The sequence below is a fragment of the Columba livia genome, chromosome 11, assembly GCF_036013475.1.
Source record: "Columba livia isolate bColLiv1 breed racing homer chromosome 11, bColLiv1.pat.W.v2, whole genome shotgun sequence".
NCBI classification, from domain to species: Eukaryota; Metazoa; Chordata; class Aves; order Columbiformes; family Columbidae; genus Columba; species Columba livia.
In genome coordinates, this window is record NC_088612.1 from 12865442 (window position 1) to 12882313 (window position 16872).

Genomic DNA, 16872 nt, shown 5'->3' on the forward strand with positions numbered 1-16872 from the left:
TTGAAGTTATAATCTAGTACATAGATTAACATAAATCCTCCCCAACAGCATCTGAGTGGTGTTTATTGGCATCTCTTGGAATTCTAGGTGTCCTAGGAGTCTGTTCACTCTAGCATTGAATAAGATAGAAATCAAATATCACCTGAAAAGTCAGCTTATTGTGAATTACCTAAATAAAATCTATACAGTGAAAGGAAGGAATGAAAAATGTTCCAGTCATATCAAACACAGGGAGGCTTTTCTTTTAAGGACCTGAGCCTCTAGATCACTTTGTAGAAAAAAGGAATTAAATTTTCTGGCCGAAGCTTCAAAATTATGTGTTCAAAAGGATACAGTCAAATTACACATCTTGCTTGGATGTATTGAATTTACTATTAAGTATGTTCAAAATTAGTAGGAGTTACATGAGAACGAATTGCTGTTTGTTCCTAGAATGTCATTTGTGTATTAGTCACTATATGGTTCTTATCATCATTTTGATACAAATCAGTTTCTCCTGTGTGACCATCTAAGATTTGGGCAAAAAGGAAAACTTACCTTAGTGTGGACTTAATAGTACTTCATAGCTTAAAAGGCAATCAGGCATGCACTGTTCTTTCAGTTACTACGTGGAGCAATTCAGGTAACTGATGAGGCAGCTGCTGTGGGAGCCCTTCAGGGACCTTTTTGGCTCAGTGCAACCCACGGATTGGTTCAAAGTTCCTGGTCCAGCAGCCTTTGGGTTGTGAACTCTGCAATGGGACTTTTTGCACTAAAACTGCAGACGGGGGTTTTTTTATTCATTATAATACCAAATAGATTTGATTTAGTTTTTGTTAAAGTTTATTAAATTGCAAAATCTGTGCTTATCATGTGTGAGGCTTTATTCACATACCTGTGTTTTTTATAAATGTGAAACTTCTGGTTTGCAAATGTATTTCATGCTAATAAAGTCTGTGAGTTTAGTAAACCTTGTAGGTACTTGTTTATATGGGGAATATTTGTCTGTGAAAGTTGGTTACTAAAGGTGTGTATTAACTGTTTTGGTTTCAGGATCCAGCAGGCAGGGAACGAGGCCTGGATCTTAGCTCTTTCTTTCTTCAGCGTCCGGTCGGTAGGAGCAGCCTGTGTGTGTTTTCTGGAATTGCTCGGCCTTGACAGCCTCAGACTCAGAGTTGATCTTAAAGTTGCAAACATGATTTTCAGTTACAGAACGAGAAATAAAGAATCTCAGCACAATCAAATAAGAGAATCTTTGGGTAAGGATGTCTTTTGTTTTAAGATAGAGTGCTCTGTATTTATTGAGAGGAGAAGCAGGGATGGATGGAAAGATGGTGCCAAACTTCTCAGTAATGCAGTAAAAGCATCCTGTCCTTTGAAGAGCTAAGAATTTTGCTTTTCTTTTATTCCTGCTTCTTACTAATTTTGAAGGTGCATTTTGAACCTGGCATGCCAAATAAGGCCGAAGAGCGCGGTATGACGTGCAGCCAGAGCTGCAGGAGTATCTAATGGACACTGCTGAGCAGTTGCCTAAGCTCAGTCTAATATTTAGTGAAGTTCAGCCTGATGTTGTAATAATATAACTAGAGGATTAAACAAAGGGACATGACCAAATCTCTCTTGTACTTAAAGACTGTCTTACGGTTGCAGTGAAATCAGCTGTAAGGAAATATCCTAGGGATGACTTTAGAAAGTTGAATTTTAACTGTAGGTCCACAGGTATCTTTTTGTCCCAACTGTGAAACTACTGGCATTTATTTATATTTTCATGATAATTCTAAAAACGTTTGTGTTACTTAAAACTACAGGTAGAGCTTATTTAAAAAAAAAAAAGTGTAATGTGATTTGAAAGTTGAAGTTATTTTTCAAAAGTCATGTATCCACTTTGGTGCCAGACTTGGCATAGTTATTAAAACACTTACGGGAGTAAAATTTGTTCTGCTTGTTGATTCTGGTACTTTAGAAAATATTACTGTTACTTTAATGCCAAATAGCATCTCAGAAATAGTCATATGTTCTTTTAACAGTTGAAAAGTTAACAAAATTGGCTGATGGTGAAAAAGCAGCAGCAGCAGCAGTTCTTATCTCCTTAGAAGAAGCCTTTTGGGATGCAGTTGAGCATCAAGGAATAAAAAAGTGAGTAAAACTTGATTGAAAGGATTATGCAGGCAATTGAGATTGAGCACTGAATTTTACCATTTGTGTATTCAGATAAGAGATCTGTGCGTGTTTTATTGCAGTAAACTGAACAACAATATCTGAGGTTAGAACATAGTCTGGGTATTTCCAATATTAGAGGTAAGAGGTGGATGCTGGCAGGAATAAGGGGGTGCAGCTGGTGTGTCAGAGTGTTCCACAGAGCCCTTGCAGCACACTTTGCAGTGAAAGCTGTGGGCTTTTCAAAGCCTGCGGTGTCAGGCAAGACACTGTCCCTGCCCTGCGGGTGGGGACGTCCACAGTGTGCAGTGTGGAAGCTGCTGCGGTGGAATGTGACCCAGTCTGGAGTGGAGTCAGTGGAAATGCTGGTGTTGCCATTCATGTGGATCTCGGGCCATGTGAGGAGTTTCTACATCATTAAGATCTGGTATAAACATCAGTTTATTACAGCTGAAACTGTTTCAATTCCATGCAGGACGTCTAGTGACTCTAGAAGGCAGTGGTCTTTGGTAATGCAGTTCTGTAAACTCCACAATATCGGGCTGAGTACATCTTACCTAAAGGAATGTGCCCAATCCAACGACTGGCTGCAGTTCGTGGTGCAAGCGCAGCTGTACAGCTACCAGCCGGACGAGGTGAGCTGGCTGTGGGCAGAGTGCGGCAGGAATGGTCTTTGTGATGTCAAAAAATAAAAGAGAGGAAAAAGTACCAAGAGAACATCACATTTTGGAGACAACATAAAGCTGAAACCTCAGCAGTTTCCACAGATTCAGAAGCTGTCTCAGGATGTCGATATCCTCTGATTACAACAACCCTTATTTACAGCTGCATTTCCCAACTTTTCTGCTTTTCTCTCCCCTTTGGTATGTGAAAAGCAAACACAAGACAAGGGACGTTGGCTCCAAAGGGAGCTGGCTGTCTAGCAGGTATAAGAATATGCTTCTGAGAGCATGAAAACTATTAAAGGAGAAGATCAGGAAAAAATCCTGGTTTGAAAAATCAGGTGTGTTGTTATTAATCAGTAGTGGAGAAAACAATGTTCAGAGTGACTTGAGTGCCTCTTTGAAATGAGTTGGGCACAAAAGTATTTGCCAAGAAGGGACTTAATTTTTATTTTAAATATAGTTAAAATTATGACATACTATTTGTAAGTTTAATTTAAAATAATTTAGTTACTTTTTTTTTTTTTTTTTTATTGGAGAGGTACCATATGTTCAATGTAAGTTTTAATAAAACCACTCCTCTTTCCTTTCAAAACTTACATTGCTTTTTGTGTAAAGATATTTAAGCTTTTGAGATTCCAAATCTTCCCTCTTTGGTTTTGAACGTAATTTAAAAATCAGTAAAATGTACCAATATGTAAAAATTAAAAGCAGTTTGGAAAAGTAATGTGAGGAGGCTAACTGGAAAATTCCAGCCAAGATGATACATAGCAGGACTGGGATTTTTAACTTGTATTTCTCGGTTGTTTTCCTGAAAAGAAAAATATGTAATTACACCACAGCAACTAACCAGACACTTTTCATAATACACTGTTAGAGTATGAGAGATATGACAAAAATGGGTGTCTCTAGGACGCATTTTAGCTTTATGTAAAAGGACGAGTTTCAATATTTTGTTAGAATAATTCATACCTACAGAACACTTTTTCCTCTCTAGGTCTCCAAAAATGTTGTAAAAAGTCAAATTTGAAGAATGTTTTATTTGTCTTTTCTGTGTATTTAATGCTTCAGTCCTTCTCCCTTGTTTTCTTTGGACCTCAAACTGTAAAGACGCTTTGGGTTCTGTTTCCCCAGGTCATTTCTGTCCTTCAGGATTTCAGTCCTGTTTTACAAGATCATTTGACGCTGGCATTGGAGAAGTTCCCGCTGTCACATCCAGGGAGCCCTGGTAACAGCCCTGCTGGGATGGCCAAGGGCCAACGTGCAGAGAGTCTCTTCCAGGTCCTGTTTCAGTGCCAGGGGAACCCCAGCCCCTGGCGGTACCTTCTGGCTGAAGGGCTGAGAGAACACGTGCCCGTTCTGAGCGTCTTTGCCACCTGCTTCCAAGTGAGCATTGACCACGTTATTTGTCTTTCAGGGGAATAAATCACGAAATAGTGGTGGTTGATTTAATTATGTTAAATAGTGGATATGTAGGTTGCATTTAATTGAGGGTTTTTTCTCAGTCTTTGTAGTAATTGTGAATAGCGTGACACGTTTGGCCAAGTGGTGTGTAATGAGGTGGTGTTTGTCTCAGGCTGTTACAAACCCATCATTTTTGACAGGATGCAAACATCATTCACTGTCTCTGTGTTTGGATAATCACTACTGTGGATGACACCACCAGAGCTGAAGCAACAAACCACATTGAAAGCTCAGTGGAAAATCACCAATGGGACCTTCATGACCTATCGGTTATCTGGAAAGTCTTTTTAAGAAAGCAAAGGAGTAAAACACTTCTAAATGGCTTCCAGCTCTTTTTAAAGGTGAGGTCATGTCTTTTTCATGGTACACCTGAGTGTGTCTCAGGTCACCTTGCAGAGGAGAAGGCCCATAGATCCCCCTCGTCTGGCTGTTTGTGGCCTGGATAACCTGGGTGTAATACACTGAAAATCCCAGGCGAGTGAGAAAATCTTTGAATGGAAGTTCTTCCAATTATTACGAATTTGCAGATCATATCTCAATCTTGCATGCCATTTTAATAAATGAGAACTTTGTTGTTCTGATACTGAGGAAGACAAATTCTACATTTATGGAGGTACTTTTAGGAAATAATGATAAACTATTTTTGTGTCTTAAAGGATTCCCCTTTACTGTATATACTGGAGATGTATGAACTATGTATGAACTGCAAAAAGTACAAGGAGGCAAAAACCAAACTGGACAAGTTTCAGGAAAGCCTCACAAAAGTAAGCAAATTCGTTTGCTCTAAATATCTTTGTCTAGGTCTTTCCTTATTAGATTGTGATAGGTATCTAATGTAATATATAAAAATAATGTAAAAGGATGATGTAGGAACTGATTTGTGAAGGAGGAGATTGCTTTTACTGCTGGCACTTGATGGAAAAATGTCTTCAACAATTCAAAATGCACAATGCATTTTTCTAAATGATTTTTGGTTTAAGTTGATGTGGGCAGATTGAAATACAATGTCACCCTCCTTGTGTGAGCAGTTGAAGGTTTGAAGGCTGGCATTGACTCAAGTAGGACCACTGGTGGTAAATTGAATTATTTGTGGTAAGTGTGGGATATTCTCTGTTCTGTATTGACCAGAACACTGAGCTGGTAAACCAGTGGAAGATCTGTGTAAACAGGGAGGATCAGTTTAAGAGAGACAGCCTTTTTGAATATGTTTGAAAGTTTCTGAAAAAGTCTGCGACGTTGCTTTAGTTTTGGTAACGGTCAGAAGTTGTGTAGACTTTTCTTTGAAAATTGCTCAGTGAACTGAACTACACTCTTTGATTAAAACACTGATTTAGCGGTTGATTTGAAGAGGACCGCAGTGTTTTCATGCAGTGTTCCTTCTTTGGCACACACAGATGTTTTCACAAATTGATTCAGTTCTTTCTGTCACAATTTTCTAGTTTCCTGAATATCTTGGTAACTAACATTCTGTGTCATTAGTGGGTTTTCTGTCCTGCAATCCAAGCTAAGACTACATCAGTTTCCTTTCCCTAACCCCCCAGAGTGGATGTGCTGATAAAGTACACAGCTACATGACAAGGGCTATTAATGCAGCAGTTTATTTTATCTATCCACTTCTGATCATTCTTGCATCTTTCATCTCTTCTGTGATTATCAGAAGTAATTGGTGGTCACCCTGTCATGAAATTTCCTACTTAGAGCTCAAACATCCGTCAGAGATGGGCAGTGCCCCTTGGGAGTGGCAGTTCACTGTTAAAGGAGGAGGTAGATCTGGTGCACATCTTCCATTTCCGGTGTGATTCCCACCAAAATGCGGAATATATTTGCACCTAAAAATCTTTATCTACACAGCTTAAAACTGAAGATGAACCAGCAGTGTCAGAATTACCTGTGCAGTGGTTGGAATCACAAGCGTTGTTTCTTCTCGAGTTGATGATGCAGCAGTGCAGGACGGAATATGAATTAGGAAAGCTCTTACAGCTCTTTGCTGCAGCAGATCATCTGCCACTCAACGGCAAGTACAGCTTCCTCTGTTAGACATCATCACTGCTTTAATCTAAAGGCCACATACAATGATGTTGGGGTGACTGAAAATGTTAAGTGTATTCATACTGGTTTATTTTTTTATAAGAATTTTTATAACCAGAGTTGGTTCTTAAGGAGAACTGCGGTGGTGAACATGTAATTGTGTGTGTAAGTCTGCTTGGTCGAGTGATGATGTGCAAGTGTTGCTGAGGAGTGCACAGGTTATCTACAGAAGTATTTTAATTATGGATTGAGAGCTCATTTTCAGTCCCGTTAAATTTTTAGAGTGTAAAATCTGTGCTCCTTCTCTGGCAGGGTTGCATGCTGAAAGCAGCAGCAGAATTTCCTCAGGTTTTAAAACCAGCTGCCTTCAATTGTTAATACTCTTTTAAAACAGGCCCTTACGTGAAGAAACTCTGTGCACTGAGTGAGACCCTGAAGGATTCCTCCATCCCAATTAACCGCTCCATCCTAACCAGTTACAGCATAGAGACGTTCCAGAGCGAGTGCAGGTCCATTCTGGAGCAGCTGCAAGAGAAGGGAAAGTTCTCCCTGGCTCGGCAGGTCGCAGCATTGGCTGGATTGCCCGTGGACAACATAGTTACCCAAGAGGTACAGTATGGTTGTGTAGCTGTATCTACCTACTGATACTCCTATCACTGGCCATGTTGAGAATGTTACTTCTCAGTCTTCCTGAAACACAAATTTTCCATCAAATCACTTTTTATTTTAAACATGAGTGTACCCAACAAGTTGACTCTAAGTGCTGAGCTGAAAAGGACAGGGTAGCTTTCCCTATTCTCATACTATTTTTACTTGCTATACAAACAGTTTTATTTGGTGAGAAAAGCAGATGGATTTGTTGCATATTGGGACACAATGTAAATTCAGTTTTTCATTATTCAGGACATCCAGTGTGATTTTTTTTTTTAATTATTATTATTATTACTTATTTATTTTTAGTTTTTTGGAAAGTTTGTTTAAAACTTCTGTGAATTTTGCAGGTTCTAAGAGATCTACATCATTTAAGAGACCTCGGACAGTGGCATCAGAACCAGACAAGAATTGAATTCTGGAAAAAGTGTAATGACAACTTCATGAAAAATTCAATCTCCAGCGGAGCTGCGTCTGACTTTTTTTTGAATCAGGCAAACACAGTATTTGAATCTTTAGCTCATAAGAAGATAAACAGCATCATGGAGAGACACTTGTTGCTTACCCTGGCTGGCCACTGGCTAGCCAAGGGTGACTCGGTGTCACCGCACGAATTAGAAGAACTGGAGAAGCAGATCTGGGTCTGTCGCATCGCACAACAAGCGCTATGCGCAGATGAGGGGTCAGACGAGTCCAGGTCATCCTCCCATGCTGTAGTGAACGGGGATCTTTCCTTTGATCACTTAGCTAAGGAATTTTCTTTTTCAAAGCTGCCTGCTCTGAACACGCCAAAGTACTTAAAACTAGAAGGTCTTGCATTCAGAGAGTCTCAACAGACCTTGACCAGTGAGGAGGAGGAATCGCTCCAGGTTCTGATCGGGCGCCTCCTTGACGAAGGCAGCGTGCATGAAGCCAGCCGGGTTTGCCAGTATTTCCACTTCTACAACAGAGACGTTTGGCTGGTGTTGCACTGCAGAGCTCTGGCTGCCGGGGAGGCCGAGCTGGACAAATTACACACAGATATTCAGACTCTCCTTGTAGCAAGAGAAGAGACACCTGAAAGCTGCGCAGCTCAGCCGAGCAGGGTCCCCAGTGGTAAGTGACACCAGCCAGCTCGGCCACCTGACCAGTAAACCCATCGCTGGGGTCGGGCAGGGTGTTCTGTGCACGCTTTCTGTAGTCTCTTCACCGTTCATTTCTGATAGCTCATGATTCTGTGGTAAAGTAGCACTGAACTCATCCATGTTCCTGCTTTTGGAATACATGCTCTAGGAAATCTTGGGTGTGTTTCTGGAGCTGAGATGTGGAAATGTTTAATTAATATTTTCTCTGAATTGTGTGTTATAAAGGGTTTAGACTTTCTTATTAACAGAAATGCTGATATTGTTTATATATAACGTACTGTGTGTATATTTCTGAAGTCTGAATGAGAGCGCTGTCAGCTGGAACATTGCTTTCTAATACTACCATGTACAAAGCATAATAGGAATAGAAGAGAATAAATAAGGCCTAAGCCATCAAAAAGACTGCTGAAACCTTAGGCTCTCTTACACTTAGGAATTTTATATCTGAGATATTATTGTGGATATTTTGGCTCATTCATTTCTACCCTAAAACTTAAAAAAGAAAAAACAAACAAAAACCAAAAAAACCCGCAAGGATCAAGAGTTCAGTTTTCAAAGACTTGTGAAAGCATTCTGTATTTGCTGTGCATTTCTGAGGCTTGCTCCCAGTGTAAGGCTTGATGGTGTTATCTGTCTTTGAGAAAGGAATTTTTTGTTCCCAGCATCAAGCTTAGAAGACTGGACACACATCACGGCTCCATCTCTGGAGGATCGAGTGGTCGCCAGTCTGAAGGCTCTCACAGATGAATGTGTCCATGGCAGAAACTACTGCAGACAGGTTCTCTGTCTATATGAACTTGCTAAGGTATGTGTATAGTAATGTTATTGCAGAAAGAAGTGGTTTGTATCAAGCTGTGCTGTGGAAGTTTGCGGAGAAAAGGTCAAAGAGTGGTGAAAGTGTTCCTCGGGTGTCCAAAACAAGGTTCAGAACGGGAAATCACCGAGCTTTGGTGTGGAAAAATGCCCAGATGCTTCCTGGGCATGAAGTGTTGACATGAACTCAGCTCCCAGACCGCCCAGGCCCCACCTGTGTCTCCACTAAGCCGGACTGCAGCCCGGGCTCTCGGATGTGCCTTTTTCATCATCTCCCAGGCGTGTGGTGTTCGCGTGGTGCGCTGCTTTCAGCCTCTGCCGTGGGACACCTTCGAAATCACCCTCGCCCCGCAGCAGACACAGAGCAGCTGCCGTCGGAGCTGGGCACAGCAGAGCTCTGCAGGGGCGGCTTGTGACTCGGGCTGCTCAGAGGAGCGGCTGCTGCGTTCGGGGGGTTGACCAGCCGGTGACAGAAGTGGCCGGTGGTGTTTGCTGCCTGCGGCTCCTGGCTGCTGCCCAGGGTGTGCGGGCACAGACCCCTTCCCGTGCTGTTCGCTCCGTAGTGTGGGAACACAACGTTAGTTTTTCTGAATGAAACCAGCAGTGCGCATGCTGAAAATATTAGTATTGTCTTTGTCACAGATGTTTTTAGTTTTCCCACAGAATTTTTGATGCCTCCAGTATTCAAAGTGAGTGCTTTAGGTTTGAGCTACTAAGAGGCAGTTGTGTGACTGACTTGTTCTATTTGATACCATCCATGTACTTTTTGTCTGAAGCTGGGAGTCCACACTGTGAGGTACATTTTTCAATTAATTTCTAAATTTATAAAGTTGTAATATATTACAGCAGAATATTTAGAGCCTCACCAACTCCTCTTCCAAATGTAGCAGATGTGAAAACTAGTATAGCTTTTTCACAGAGAGTTTGTCATATGTAGAGAGGAGGAAAAGGAACCTCATCAGTAAAACTTACCGAGTGAAACACAGTTCTTCATGTGGGAGGAAATGTACCTGCCTTTCTTTCAGGGATTTTAAGTGTTATGTTTTACGTTTGGTTCAGGAAAGCATCTCTGTCCGTGATGACTGCTCTGTGAGAATTAAACTTCAAATACAAAGTAGTTACATGCTGTCCTGATCTGGAGAACTTTAATACTGAAGATAAACAGATGAGGACACTGTTAACTGGTAGAAGAGCAGATCATGTTTGTGGCTTTTGAAGCTGAGTTTCGTCTGCTCCCCAGCACTCTCCGTGCATCAGCTCATCACTGGGAAGATGCACTGCAGGTCAATGGGTGTTCTGCAGTGGAGTTTGTCAGTGTGTAGACTCTAAGTCTGTGTGTGTTTTGTAGGAACTGAACTGCTCCTACAGTGACGTGTCAGCGCGCGACCCCGAGACGGTGCTGGGAGCGATCCTGTCGTCCCGCCGGCCCGACCGGTGCAGCAGGGCCCGGGCGTTCATCGCTGCGCAGGGAATCCTGCCCGAGACCGTGGCCGAGCTGGTGGCTGAGGAAATCCTGCGGGAGTTACTGGCGTCTTCAGAAGGGAAAGGTAGGAAAGAGGCTTCAGTTTGTGTTGTATTTGGTTTGTAAGGGTGATACTTGTGTATCTGAAAACCAGTCTTTGCTCTCAAGATACAGTCAGTAATGTTTGGGCAGCTCCTCTATAAGGTTTGTAAACCTTGTACACCTCATGTAAGGTTTTACATAACTGTTTATTTTTAGTTATTTTCATGTCCATTGTGGTGTTACGGTATTTAAGATTTTCGGTTTTTTTAATGGATGTAAATTTTTTTTTAAAGGATTGTTTGGGTTTTTAATGATGATCTTTGCGGGCCCACATCATCTGACTTGGAAAGACTCGTGTTCATAGTAAAAAGCGTGGCCAAAAGATTTTCCTTTTTATTTTTGAATTTGTAAAATGAGGGTTGTTCGTCACAACAGCAGGAGTTATCCGGGGGACTTTTCTATTTGAGTAACTTCTGCTTTGCCACAACGTTAACAACAAAGTTCCATGAGACAGAATAAGCTATCAGATGGGGATTCTTGAGCCCCCTCTGCTCTCTCTGCTCCCTCTGCCCTGCACCTGCTGCTCCCCAGGCACTGGTTCCCATGCTTACCCCTAGGATTTGGTGCTTTTGTTTCAGAAAAGTCAGTTTACTGACCCAGCAGAAAACAAACCCAGGAAAGGGGAGTTTTCTGATGAGTTCATTGGTTGAACTGGGTCTTGGAAGAGTATGAATTGGAGCCACTGCAAGGGATGGGTTGGAATTGTGTGGTGTCAGGAAGAGGAAAATGCTCTTATTCTCCGCAGCAGCAGCTGACTGGGCTAGAGAAATTATGGGTGTAATTGCAGTGGCAATGCAGTTGCTCAGTAGGATTCATTGGCTTGGGCTGGCAAAGGAGTAGTATCTGATTCTTTAAGCAGTCAGATCAAAAGTGTCTTTAGAGCTGTAGTTCCAAGTCCTGAGTCAGTCTGGATGAAGTTATATTGGTGTTTGGGGTTTTGGTTTGTTTGTTTTCCTATTAATGTAGCTAATCTCTCCTGAACAATTAGCACTTGTGACATAACTGTCTCCCTGTGGGCACAGGACAGAAGCAGGTTTGGAGCCCCGCAGCTGAGAGCCAGGCGTTCCTGCAGCTCGCCAAGCTGGGCCAGGACCACACGCTGGTCGGCATGAAACTGCTGGGCAAAGTTCCCTGTGTCCCACGCGGGGAGCTGGCATGCAGTGAGTACACGGCAACAACCCTTGACGTAGCTAACGCGTTACTAACCACGGCATTGCTCGGTGTGAAATCGCAGCACAAAGAATAAAAGCGACGCTGGTGGAAATACCTGCTACTGATCTCTAATGTGATGTGAAATGAGTAGGTCTGAGTGTGCACAGTGAGTAAGCGTTTTGCCGCAGTGCGGTACCAGTTTACTGGCCAAACAAAACACAGTTTGTGCCAGCAGTGAGTGACCTGGGCTTCTGCAGTTCTGTGCTACAGAAGGAGGGGTTTGTGATTTCTTCAGATTAATCACAAGTAGAAATTGCTTTCTTTATCCATTTACTGAAATAACTTCCTAGATCTTTTGTTAGTAAAGTCCATTTTACACTTTGCAGCTTTATATACTGTGGACATGTCACTGAGTTCATAAAACGTAGCCAAGGTACTTTGGTACCGTTTGCCACTGCTCTTTGAATGGAGTCTCTGCCAGGGTACCTTTTTACAGGCAGAGGCATAATTGGTTTGCTTAAAAATATGTTGTATAGGTTTATGGCATTAACTGTGTTCTTTTCAAAATCTGCATTTTTAAATATGTTGTGTACCTGTTCATAACAACTACAGCTCTTCTGAATGAATTCCTGGTGCTGAGTGCAAGGTCTGAGGCCCCACCACTCGTGTTGCTTTATGGTATCAGATCAGGCCTCCCAAGGAGGATGGGCTATGCTAAGATGTGCTGCTTTAACTCTTTTATTTAGCGTATGGAATTTGTGAAGGATTTTTCAAAGCCAGATGCAAAACTTGTGGCCTTCCTCCTGCAAATGCAGAGCTGGTTGGTAACAGTGAGTACTGGTGTGTTGTTATATTCTTGTCAACCAGCTTTTGGTGGAGGAGGTTGGAAGTTTTGTGTGTGGAATAAAAGAACATTTCAGAAAATGATCCAGACTTCTCCACAGATGGAGAAGTCTGACTGAATACACGCTGTCATAGAAACCGTTACTTCTCGAAGTTGTATAGGACAGAACAGTAATAGCTCGAATTCTAATCTAGTTTTGCGGTTTGTAGTGGGAAAGGTTGTGTATCCTCTGCAGAGGTGGCCTCACGTTTGGAGAGAGGCATAATAATTAACTTCCTGAGCTTATTAACTGAAATACCTGTGTTCTTCTGTTCCTCAGTTACAGAATTGCTGATTTTGGCCCATAACTGCTTTAGTTTGACTTGCCACATGGAAGGAATCACCAGGGTCCTGCAAGCAGTGCGGCTTCTCACAGACGAGCATTTGGCACCTAATGAAGAGTACGGGCTCGTGGTGCGTGTCCTTAGTGCCACACGTGTCCTCGCTGCCGCGTGTCTGTCCAGCTACCGGGGAAGGTTTCCTGTGCACGTTGGCAAAGAACTTTGCTCGTGAGCGCTGCAGGCAGCGGGTGGGGGTGGGGAGCAGACCAGCCTGTCACCTTGGCTTGACTGGTCTTGTCCTGCCTGTCCCTGGAAGCTAAAAGCGGGTGTTTGGTTTGTGTGATGATTTTTATGTCATAGAAGCTCTTAGAAGGCTTCTCTAGAAAAATAGAGGTGGGGATAGTGGAATGGTGAGGTGTAGTAAATCAGAATGGGAGTGTCAAAGTAATTGAGCTGCTGGTGAAATGTGAAGGTTTGTGTGACAGGGCTGTCACGCATCCCAAGTGCTGTCTTGAAAGGACTCCCGGAGTCTGAGACGTGCCCTGTGTAGCGGTACCATTGCTGAAACTTTCACTGCATGTTTTCATAGGGGAAAATAAAAAAAGATGCAGTGGGTTGATTTTGAAAACAAAACTTCCGTGGCTGTGAGGGAATATCTGTCTGCGAGGTGCAGCTCTTTGGGCTCTGCCCTCCGCTGCCTCCCCCCGCGCTTTCTGCTCAGCTTGGAGCTTCGGCCTGACACTGTTAATTCTACAGGTTCGTCTTCTCACTGGAATTGGCAGATACAATGAAATGACCTACATATTTGAACTGCTGCACGAGAAACACTACTTTGAAGTGCTCATGAGAAAGAAATTAGACCCGGTAGGTGGAGGGGAATAAGGGGGGAAAACTTTGAGAGAACTGTGTCTGCATCAGAAACTGATACGTGTACAAGGCGGAATTATCTGGGTATTTGAGTTACTGGAGTGCCAGAAGTGTTACTCACGTTTCATAGTAATAAATTAACTCTGGCTTTTATTCTGCTTTTTGTTTAAGAAGTTTGCAGCAGTGAAACTTCACACTTGGGAATGTCACTTGGAGTTTTCGTGTCCTGCTTTGGTTATACTTACACTTAATGTTTTATGGTTTCTTAAAAATAATAAATATTTATAGCTTTCTTCTAACACAGTCATAAACAAATGTCAGTTTTGGCATTTGTATGTCAATAAATAAACGCATAGGTGCTGGATTTTCTTACCTGACATAATGTAGTTAAGGCTGGGTATAATATTGCTATTATGTTTTAAAATAATGTGGAGAAAAGTGCAACGATCGCTTTTTGGAAAATTGTACCAGAACAGATTTGCTTGTGGGTACTAAAACGTGAACTATAAAAAAGCGGTTCAAATCTTAACCCGCTGCTCCCTCCGGCGGGCAGAGCGGGACGCTGAAGACGGCTCTGCTGGATTACATCAAGCGCTGCCGCCCCGGGGACAGCGAGAAGCACAACATGATCGCGCTCTGCTTCAGCATGTGTCGGGAAATCGGGGAGAACCACGAGGCTGCCGCTCGCACGCAGCTGAAACTCATCGAGTCGCAGCCCTGGGGTGAGTGAAACTGCAGAACCGGGAAATACAAGCAGGCTGTGTAAAAGGAAGACATGGTGGGTCGCTGTAGTTTGGATTGTCTGTGTTGTCCTGGTAACATCCAGTAGCTTCTGCCTGGAGGAGGGTCCCGTTTGCCAGGTTTGGGGGGTTCTTGTGCTGCTCTGGTGTTCAAAGAGTCGAGGGGTTTGGCTCTCACTGCGATGTGACGTTCCTGGGTACCAGGTCAGGACACCTGCCCGTTTCCCTTACTTCAGTGGGGTGTGACACAGTAGATTTTATAAAAAATCTGTATAGAAATGGTTGGGGTTTTTATGTTTGTGCAAATAACTCGTCACTGTGAACTGGTGAGTTGTGTACAGCTGGTGTGGGGCCCACAGGATCTCTCTGGGAGCCCTTGGCCAGCGCTGCAGCAACGCAAACAGCAGCTGTGCCGCTGGTTCTCGGAGTTCACCTGGTGACCGCTCTCGTATCCACTGCAAATGCAGGATCTGGATTTCTTCCCAGCTTTCAGTCACTTCACCAGGTTTCAGCAGTAGCTTTGGCCCATTAACCGAACAGGCATCACTGTTTCTTTGCACTTTTTTAATAAGAAAACTTATTTTGGTCTTTTGCTTTGTGAAACACTGGGGGCAGACTTGGTACCAGGTGGTATTTTTGTAACTTACTTTGTAACCTTTATAACTAATTGGTTTTTTTTTTCGCCATTTCAGAGGACTCTCTTCGAGATGTTGCCAGCTTAAAGAAACTGCTGATGAAAGCTCTGACCCTTTTTATTGATGCTGCAGAAAGTTATTCTAAGGTAAAATGAGCTGGAATTGTCTGAGTTCTGTACAGTGGTGGAAGCACACGAGGAGTGGGCTGGACAGGGAGAACAAAGGCAGCTGCTGTGGGGAGGGTGAGCAGAGCCCTGTCCAGGAGCAGAGCAGCGGAGGGGCCTCTGGCTCCGGCCCAGCAGCGTCCTAGTAACGCTGTGGCATCCAGGAGCCACCGGCTGGTCCCTATTGAGGCTTTGACATTGGGGGCTGCAGGCAGGTTCCCCCATTTGAGAGGAGTGGCTAGGAGCTTAACTGGCAAGAATAGAATAATATAAAGTGTTTAAAAACTGGCCTGATTACGATGGAAGTCATGTTTGTGGTGAGTGAAGATTCATTTAATGGAATATGATCAATGATAAAACTGCAGGGATCTAAAAGATTAAATACCTGAGAACTCTGAACTCGTTGCGCTCGGGAATATTTATTGCTTTCCTCTAGAACCACGCTCCAGCAGCTTGTGTTTGTGTTTGATTTCCATCCCAGGAGTCCTGTGTGCGCCAGGCCCTTCGCTGCACTCGGCTGACGAAGCTCATAACCCTCCAGCTGCACTTTCTCAACATGGGGCAGAGCACAATGCTGATCAACCTGGACAGACAGAGCCTGATGGGCTCCATCCTGGCCTTGCCCAGATTCTACCAGGTGAGCTTGGCTTCTTCCTCTGGCGTTCTTTCTGTGCCAGAACATTCCCTTCCTGCTCAGTGACTCCAGCGCTGGTGTCCCCACAGGCAGCCATCGTGGCCGAGGCGTACGAGTTCGTTCCAGATTGGGCTGAAGTTCTGTACCAACAAGTGATCACCAAGGGAGACTTCACTTACTTAGAAGAATTTAAACAGCAAAGGCCGCTGAAGCCTGGTGTATTCGAGGAGATTGCAAAGAAGTAAGTAGGTCTGTGGTCAAAGTGGAGCTTTCTTTTCCACAGGCTACTTTAGAGGAGCAACTGTGTGTTCAGTCACATGTAAGTCTGAGTGCTGTTGGAACCTCTTACGTGATAAAGCATCATGTACAGGGACTTGAGATCTATTCAGCTGCTTACGTGTATCATGGAAATAGCGCAGGCTCTACCATCCTATTGAGCTGGACATGTTCATTTTAAAAAGGAATTAGTGCAAAGTAAACAACCAAGACAATCCAACAAACATGTTGAACAAAACCTCGTTTTAAGTAATATTTCTTATAGTTCTATAGCAAGCTAGTCTTACAGTCATTGTTTGTAAAGTCTATTTCAATTATACGGACAATTATTTTCAGAGTTAAACAACACCCGCCAACTGATGCTGCTCTGAAAAATCTGAAGAAACTGCTCACGTACTGTGAAGATATCTACACATACTACAGACTGGCTTACGATCACAAGTTCTACGATGTGGTGAACACGCTGCTGAAGGACACACAGACCGGCTGCTGCCTTAACGACATGTTGTCCAACTAGAGTCCAGCACCTGGCTCCACAGGTACCGGTGCCACAGCTTCTTGCATAGGGAGTACTGGTTCTTTAACAGATATTTTTATTAATTACCTGCTTACAATAATATGCTGCTATGTCAAAGTTCCTCCAGGAAACTGGTGGTCGTTGTAAATATTTAAAATGCTGAGACTGTATTAACCTAAAATTGTGTTTTGTATAATAAATCTCTTTACAAAATACTTGAGTAACCAGCAAATAGAGACTTGAACTCAGGCATGTGGGTGATGGATCACCATGGAAATTGT

At 43.0% G+C, this 16872-nt stretch overlaps 1 protein-coding gene across 7 annotated transcripts in view; it reads left to right on the forward strand.

The window, feature by feature from the left end:
- The window catches only part of SPG11 (SPG11 vesicle trafficking associated, spatacsin), a 37905-nt gene that overhangs the window by 17351 nt on the left and 3682 nt on the right, over positions 1-16872 (forward strand). For 5 of the 7 annotated variants that reach the window (XM_065076843.1, XM_065076846.1, XM_065076845.1 and 2 more), the window contains exons 22-40: positions 1033-1238; positions 2007-2115; positions 2612-2771; positions 3933-4184; positions 4403-4603; positions 4919-5026; positions 6114-6276; positions 6685-6899; positions 7292-8036; positions 8728-8870; positions 10227-10425; positions 11465-11602; positions 12758-12891; positions 13515-13622; positions 14179-14347; positions 15058-15146; positions 15646-15801; positions 15888-16039; positions 16411-16806. In XM_065076843.1, the coding sequence (XP_064932915.1) occupies positions 1033-1238; positions 2007-2115; positions 2612-2771; positions 3933-4184; positions 4403-4603; positions 4919-5026; positions 6114-6276; positions 6685-6899; positions 7292-8036; positions 8728-8870; positions 10227-10425; positions 11465-11602; positions 12758-12891; positions 13515-13622; positions 14179-14347; positions 15058-15146; positions 15646-15801; positions 15888-16039; positions 16411-16591 (3628 nt within the window). In that variant the 3' untranslated portion in view covers positions 16592-16806. Of the gene's footprint in view, positions 1-1032; positions 1239-2006; positions 2116-2611; positions 2772-3932; positions 4185-4402; positions 4604-4918; positions 5027-6113; positions 6277-6684; positions 6900-7291; positions 8037-8727; positions 8871-10226; positions 10426-11464; positions 11603-12757; positions 12892-13514; positions 13623-14096; positions 14348-15057; positions 15147-15645; positions 15802-15887; positions 16040-16410; positions 16807-16872 lie in introns of those variants that run through there. The other 2 variants (XM_065076844.1, XM_065076849.1) reach the window with 2 other exon arrangements.